The sequence below is a fragment of the Ailuropoda melanoleuca genome, unplaced genomic scaffold, assembly GCF_002007445.2.
Source record: "Ailuropoda melanoleuca isolate Jingjing unplaced genomic scaffold, ASM200744v2 unplaced-scaffold5950, whole genome shotgun sequence".
Classification (NCBI taxonomy): domain Eukaryota; kingdom Metazoa; phylum Chordata; class Mammalia; order Carnivora; family Ursidae; genus Ailuropoda; species Ailuropoda melanoleuca.
Window position 1 is genome coordinate 7,682 of NW_023233281.1, and position 8,101 is coordinate 15,782.

Consider the following 8,101-nt stretch of genomic DNA (forward strand, 5'->3'; position numbering starts at 1 on the left):
CGGGGAGCGCGCGGGCAGCCGCCCGCAGAGCCCGTCGGGGGACGCGGAGGGCCGGGGCGACGCCGCCGTCTACTGCCTGCACGAGGCGGCCGGCGAGTGGCGCGAGCTGACGCGGCTGCCGGAGGGCGCGCCGGCGCGGGGCTGCGGGCTGTGCGTGCTCTACAACTACCTCTTCGTGGCCGGCGGCGTGGGGCCTGCGGGTCCCGACGGCCGCGCGCGCCCCTCGGACCAGGTCTTCTGCTACAACCCGGCCACCGACCGCTGGAGCACCGTGCGGCCGCTGCGCCAGGCGCGCTCGCAGCTGCAGCTGCTGGCCCTGGACGGCCACCTGTACGCCGTCGGCGGCGAGTGCCTGCTCAGCGTGGAGCGCTACGACCCGCGCTCCGACCGCTGGGCCGCCGTGGCCCCGCTGCCTCGGGGTGCCTTCGCTGTAGCGCACGAAGCCACCACCTGCAACGGCGAGATCTACGTGTCCGGGGGCTCTCTCTTCTACCGCCTGCTCAAGTACGACCCGCGGCGCGACGAGTGGCAGGAGTGCCCGTGCAGCAGCAGTAGGGAGCGTTCCGCGGCCATGGTGGCCCTGGATGGCTTCATCTACCGCTTCGACCTGGGCGGGGGCCGTGGCGACTCTCAGGCGGCGGCAACGCCGGCCGGAGGCGTCAGCGTACTCCGCTACCACTGTCTAGCCAAGCAGTGGAGCCGCTGCGCCGCGCACCTGCGGCCTCCAGGCGCGCCGTCCAGCCTGCAGCCCTTCCGCTGCGTGGCGCTGGACGGCACCATCTACTGCGTGAGCCGCGCAGGCACCTGGCGCTTCGTGCCCCCGCAGGACAGCGAGCCCGGCGCGGACGTGGGCGCGGGCGAAGGCGGCAGCTTCGAACCCGCGCCGCTCCGCGTCCCCTTGGATGCCCGAGGAGCGCTCTTTCCGTTCGTGCTCAACTTGCCGGAGAAGACAGACCGAGGCGAGGAGGGCGCCGCGTAGGGCGGGCAGGGGCCACCTGGGCCTCTCCCTCAGGGACGCCCCCCTGGGCAGAGATTCAACTGGGTAGGGGGGCGGGAGGGCGAGGAGAGAATCCTGGGGTGGGCGCTGTCCACGGGGACCATTTAAACGCTTTGAAGTTGGAATCTTGTGGGGCCTTGAAGACTTTCTGCAATGCTGTTTTAAGGTCTGCTGCCCTATTCTGCATTCCTTTTTGTGCCGCTTTGCTTAACGGGGTCAATGGCATAGTACGTAAGGTGTGTGCAAATACTAACCTTACAAATATGACACGGGATATCTGAGGGAGAAGGAATTGGAAGATGAAGCCTCAGGATCAGTGGGTGGGTCCCAGAGTGTGCCCGGGCGTGCTGGGGTGCTCGGGGGCACTTGCGCTCCCGAGTGGGGTGGAGAGCCGGCCAGACGTGAGTCTGCGCAGTAGCTTCCTCACTGTGCTAGGAGAAGGCCCTGCGAGCACAGCTCAGGGCCACGGCGCCCCGGGGGAGACCCTGAAATAGGACACCATGAACTATATTGGTGAGCCACTGAGAGAAGGCCACACTTCTGTTGGCTTGAGGTTTAAATTCATAACCTATACGTAGAGCTTTTAAAACTTTTCTAATTTAGTTAAAAGGCTCATGTCATCCTATGTTCAAGTGTGGGTTGGGTTAGGTCCAGATTCACAAGTATGAAAGGTGGGATGTTTGGTACAGTATGTCTTGTCCAGCGAGCAGTGGAAGGGTTTCCCCTGCCAACTTCAGATCCCACAGAGTGGGCCTCACTCCCCTCTCAAGAGCAGCTCAGCTCACCTTTCAACTTAGATGGGTTACAGATTTATAAGTTAAAGGGTGTTAATAATTATGTCCGATGTTCTAGTAATGATTTACTCTTCCTTCAGAGAGCAGACCATGAATAGGAAAAGCTGACCCACAAGGATGCTTGTCTATTTAAAAAGGAACTTTGTCAGGTACCCTATACATGCTTAGCCACCTTCATATTTTATAATGGGCTCAAAGAGATGATTACCCCCCCCCCAAGAAGAAGGTTAAAAGCACTCTTTTTGACACTTCTAAAGACAAACATGTAGGCACATTTGGAACCCACTACTTATGATGTTCTAAGTATGTATTAGGTAATTCTGATGCGGGAAATTAATCTTTACAAGCATGTTGCGGTAGAGTTGACATAAGGGGAAATAACACATATTTATAACGTCATTAGCAAGTAGACTACATTTTTCTAACTGAGTTCCAAAATACCCTGAAAGAATTAACATGAAATTCAGTACTTTGAAAGGTCACAAGCATTAAAAACAAATAAAATGTTTCTCATTTGTTATAACATTTTGCTTTCCAAATAGGCGTAGACGGAGTTTACTATTTGCTTGAATTTAAGGATGAAGTACATGTTCACAAATAGAGGCAAACCGATCTGGATTCAGAATCCAATCCATTTTCTGATTGTGGTAGGAAAAGTACACATTGAAAGTCACTGGCACTTAATTAGAGGAAATCATGCACCCCCACCACTCTTCACTTCTTAATCCAGCGCTGGGGGTTGACATCTCTGTAGCAAGGGTGGGTCATTGGGAAACAAACTATGCTTTTTAAAGAGTCTGTGATTATGGAAGTTATCAGTGAAGTGTGTTTAGACGTGACCAGCTTGCATCTTTATCCATGTGCCGGAGGAATGGAATTTACGATTTCAGTTAGCGTATGTTCTGGTGACCTGTGTGGTTGCTCATGATTGCTCACGAGCCAAGAGGCTACCTTGGCAGCCTGGTTCATCCTCTTAGGAAAGAAGGACAGACTTCAGATTGCCTGGCCTTCTAGGAGTAGAATGCAGAAATGGTAGTAGAAAGAGAAGTTAGAGCAAAAGGAAACAAATAATGTTCTTTTAAAGAAACATACGCCTTGTATCATAGCACATTTTCCTCTAGAATGTTACTATATTTATGCTAAAGCTTTTATATGAAATGGAACCAGGCTAATATTTTCATTCCTTAAATCTCAAGTTCATAAAATACTATCACTGTGATTTTGCTTGAGAAATCATTCCTGCGATGTTTACTGTTTCAAAACAAAATACTGTGGAGGTGGATTTCCGAAGCAGGCTCGTCCCCACAGGGACATGCTGGGTGGCAGGTGCAGAGAGCCTCCCCATCACATGCCCAGCTGGAGTTCTGTGTATTGTTTTATGATTTAATTTAACAAAGGCCGGTCCTGGACATGGCATCAGTCCTGCAGGAACTGGCCTTGGAGCTCCAGGGGTTTGTCCCAGTGGAATACACGAGGAAGCCTAGGGAAACGGACGGATAGGTAAAAGGACATAGAATAGTGTGTATCTTATTTCTAAACAGGAATACCTCATAGTAACAGATGCCATCGGGACCAATTTATTTTGCTTTTGGGTCCACTATTTGGAGTTGTAGCCACAAGGTTTGCACCAGGTACGCAAGCAGAAACGCCACCTCTCTGGGGCCGCGATGTGGAGGATTGCTTGGTGGGGGTGGGGGTGGGCAGTCCCTGCTGTGACTTGCCCGGACAGCTGATGTTCCAAGGAGGGGCCTTGGCACGTGCAGGCTGATGCTCCGAGTCTGCACCCAGCACGGTGTAGGAATACCGTACTATTATTACTCACCGGGTGCTTGTTCTGCTGCAGACATACTCATGGTGACGATGTGTCAGAGGCAGGCGGACCTCGTGTGTGCAGCAGGACCATCCCTGATTCTCATAAAGGTAACCCTGCACTCGGACGTTTCCACGTATGTCAAAGAGCGGAGGTCTTGTCAGGGAGGATTGCAGTGCACAGAAAAGCTGCATCCTGTTTGGCTGACAACCTGTTGTTCCTCAAGGTTCATTTGAAACCCAAAGACACGGGCTAGAGACGTCCTCTTTCCTGTGTTTATTCTTGGTCCCGGGAACAATCTGAGCACCGGCGCTGACTCTTGGCAGCTCTCTGGAGCTGGATTTGGGGCTTGCTGATGGGATTTCTGCGTCTCTGGTGGCACCTCTTTCTTTTCCTCTACGAGAACACACAGACGCTGTGGCCGCGCGTTTGCGGCAGTTCCAGCTCTTTGCCTTGGGTGTTGCTGCAGACGCCGGAGAGATGAAGCCATCCGCCTCCGCGGTGGCTTCTGGTGCGGCTTCAGTACTGCTGGCTCATCCGTGGGTCTCTTGGGTAACTTCCTGTGAACGGTTTTGAAACGGGATGTGTTTGAGGTCCTTTGCTGTGGTTCCTAAAGCCAAGGTCGTTTTGGCCACCGCCTGCTGTAACACCTGCACGGGGCAAAATGTAGGCAGAAGTGCTGCTTGTGTTCTGTCTTACTTTAGACGCTTCTCTAGCTTACAAAATGTTGTATTTGGGCATTAAAAAAACTCAGCGTTCTTCCTTTTCCTGGTCCTGTGCGATGGTGTTCGTGAGAAGCAATGGCGCTGGGAAGGGAGACATGCACCCACTCCGGTTTCACTGCCTTTCTGCCCGCACGTGCCCTGCACCTGCCGGGCTGCATGGGGAGGCCGTGCCCTCGCGCCCCGGTGCAGGGCTCGCGGCTCTCACGCGCGGTGAACCGGCTGGCAGTGAGCTGAAATGCGGGCTGCGGGTGTTCTCCTGGGGGATGCAAGCTCCTCCAGAGCTCTTCCAAGCTGTAAGCAGAATGCCCGGTGGTGTCGGTTAGAGACATGCCATCCCGGCCCCCAGCCCGGGTTAGCCCGCTGACGCTGTATGCAGGGAATGTGTTTGTTAAAACTTCGGTTTTTCACACCCAGGCGCAATTGCTGTGAAACCTTGTACCTGTCCGCTTATGCCGAGATGAAATAAATCATCGGAAATGCTAGTGCTCCTGAATCTGCGTAGTGGTTGCTTGTCTGCCCCCGCCCCTCCCCCCTTTGACCCCAGGCAGAGCAGAGCGCCCGGTGAGCCCCCCCCCCCCGGAAAACCGGAAAACCCCACCCCGGGGCGGCGAGGATCCCANCCCTGCGAGGCCCGCGCTGGTGGCTCCCCATCTACGAATGAGGAATATGATGACTCCTGAGGGTCCTTCCAGCGCCCACGTTTAAGCTCGGGGGTCTCTTCACACTTACAAGGTGCCTGTCCACGTCTCTGCCCTCTCACCTGTCCCCTCCGCCTGCAGGTGGTGGCACGGTGGTGGTTTCCATGCCAACCACACCTTCTGGGTCTCCATGCTCATTTAGCCTTCTAGGAATGGGAAATCCGTAGACCCAAGCATTTCCTCTTACAGTTTGCCCTCCCCATGAGCACGGATCTGTGTCATTGTTAATTTGTAGGGGTTCTTTAAGAAATTATTTCTTTTCCTCTTGAAAATATTGTTTCATGGGGCGGGGAGATAGGGGATGTCGCTAAAAGAATATCCTTAGTCTAAGGGTGGACGGAGGAGCTCCCAGACGGAGCTTGCCATCTCTAGTTCCCTTATGGCCTTTTTTTCTGCAACAATAGAATTTAATCTGAACTTTTCCACAGCTGCAACTTTCCCCCCTGAGTTTTGGGATTTCGATACTTGATTGGAATGATTTTCTTGGATTTTCACATCTTTTAAATTAGATGGGCTTTGCAGACTGAGGTGATGAACTTTAAAACAAAAGTTGGGGCACATGGAGGATGTGGGAAAAGTTCATATTGTTGGTCTAGGATTCTCGCCCTGTGAGAAAGGAGGATTTCTTAAAACCACTTATGACAGATGAAATGAAATCTGTTTTTGCAGAGGAAAGTTCATTGCGCTCAATTCTTGAGAGACCATAACGGCCCACTGAGGACCTTCCTTGGGGACCCATTTTGCTGGTGGCTGGAGGCTCTGCCCTTTGGTGCTAACAGGGCAGTGACCTGGGCCCTTTGTTGCCTTAGACTGATCTGCTGGCTCTGAGCAGATGTTCCTAAACATTCCAGCAACAGAAAATTAGTGGTTGGATGCACACAGCCGTCTCCCAGGGAAGTCACGCTAGAAGCCCATTACTGGAGTGTTTCAGAGCGTGGGAATCCATCATCAACAGCTGATCACCAACAGTTGGTCATTAAACTCTGTAAAGCTGACCTCTGGTGCGGGTTGGAGCCCAGCGGAAAAGCACAGTGGCAGGAGGTCGTCTGCAGTTCATTTTGAGCTGTGGTTTTGAACTGTGGTTCCTGCTAACGGAATGTGTGGGACACGCGACTCCATGGAATGGTCACATTTCCTTATTTACAAACCCGCGATTGAAACACCCGTCAGAATGCTTACGGGGTCAGGTGTGTGCAAATCCCCGCCACATGCTCCCACTGGGTCACAGCTCCTCAAACCTCAGAGTCCGGGCAAGTCACTTTGGGACCTCCTAAAAAATATGAATTCCTAGGTCCCAACATGAGAGATTATCATTTAAGATGCCGTGGCGGAGCCCGGAGTTTGCGTTTCAACAAACACCACCGGTAATGCAGGTGCTTGTGGCGGTGTTGGGCACTTGGGGCCTGAACGATAAGATGGTCCGCGTGGAGCCCAGGTCCCTCAGCTCTGTCCTCCCTGCTGACACATCCCCCCGGGCTGGTCCCTAGTCCTGCACCTGTCATGGCAGATGCCACCTGTGCTATCACATTTGGATGGCCCTGGAGAGGTTGTTTCGTCACAAACCACACGTGGGGGAGGAAGGCTCTAAGAAAGAGCTTTTTATTATAACCCGCTTTTATTCTAGTAAGGGAATCCCGAATGGTTAGCAAGGCTTGCAGTGTCCAAATCCCATGACCTGGGGCTGGAAAATTAGAGGCAATCTCTGCACCTGAGGACAGCAGGGACCCTTCCTGGCAGGAGCAGTCTCTGTCACTTCTGGCTGTGGATGTAGCACAGAACCGAGCAGTCCCTTATATCCCCTCCTGCACAGCCCCCCCACCGCCAGCATCCCCACCGCCGGCATCCCCTCTGGATGGGGCTGTTGTCACCACTGAGAACCTGCATGGACACGTTGTCATCACCCAGAGTCCTCAGTCGACATCAGGGTCACTTTTGGTGTGGCACATTCTGTGGGTTTGCACAAATGTGTGATGACATGTACCCACCGTGACAGGGTCACACAGAGTCTCACTGTCCGAAACCCTCTGTGCACTTCCTGCTCGTCCCTCCCTCTCCATCCTCACCCCTCCCTCTCCATCCCCACCCCTCCCTCTCCATCCCCACCCCTCCCTCTCCATCCTCACCCCTCCTTCTCCATCCTCATCCCCTGGCAGCCACTCCTCTCTTTACTGTGTCTGTAGTTCTGCCTTTTCCAGAAGGTCACAGAGCTGGGATCACAGAGTAAGTAGCCTCAGACTGGCTTTTTCCACTGGCCGTGTGCATCTAAGTTTCCTCCATGGCCTCATGGTTGGATAGCTCATTTCTTTTTAGCGTGAAATACTGTTCCATGGTCTGAACGTGCCACAGATATTCATCCACCTGCTGAAAGACACCTTGGTTGCTTCCAAGCTTTGGCAATTACAGATAAAGCGTGCAGGCTTTTGTTTGGACAGGAGTTTTCAATTTATGTATTGTTTTAAGATCAACTTTATTAAGATATAATTTACACACAACCAAATACTCTTATTTTCAGTATACAGTTCAAAGACTTCTGACAAAATATATACGTATGCGGATATCGGTGTCCGTGGAGTTACAGCACAAAATACGGAGCAACTCCTTGCCTGCAGACTTCCGTCCGACTCCCTTGCTGCCCAAACCCACACCTTGGCTGCGGGCACTCACCATCCTGTCTTTGTCACTATAGATTAATTTCGTAAACATGGAAGCACACAGCATTTGCTTTTTTCTGTCTTCCTGTGTTTTTCACTCAGCACAATGTTTATGAGATCCCTCTATGTTGTGTGTAGCACTCATTTGTTTTGTTTTGTTTTTTTGGTCAGTTGTTTTTGAAAAGTTGTTCCTCAAAGGCGATGCAGTATTTAGAGCTCCGTAGCCAGCAGGGATCACTGCATAATTATAGGGAAAGCTGGGTTAATTAGAATAGCCTTCTCAGAGGGGCAGGGCAGCCCACTTCCCCAGCCAGATTTCTTGCAAATTATTTGAAAAATGACAACATTGATATTCGTGTCCTTCTACTAAGAATTCCCCAGTTCCTCCCATCAGTTTGTTAGAGTTTAGCTCCCCGCAGGTGTCAG

General features: G+C 52.4%; 1 protein-coding gene across 1 annotated transcript in view; it reads left to right on the top strand.

The window, feature by feature from the left end:
• Positions 1-4,808, top strand: part of KBTBD11 (kelch repeat and BTB domain containing 11) — a 6,646-nt gene extending 1,838 nt beyond the window's left edge. Inside the window, 1 exon segment of the mRNA XM_034652413.1 lies at positions 8-4,808. Within this exon segment, the coding sequence (XP_034508304.1) occupies positions 8-979 (972 nt within the window). The 3' untranslated portion in view covers positions 980-4,808.
• The last annotated feature ends 3,293 nt before the right edge of the window (positions 4,809-8,101 follow it).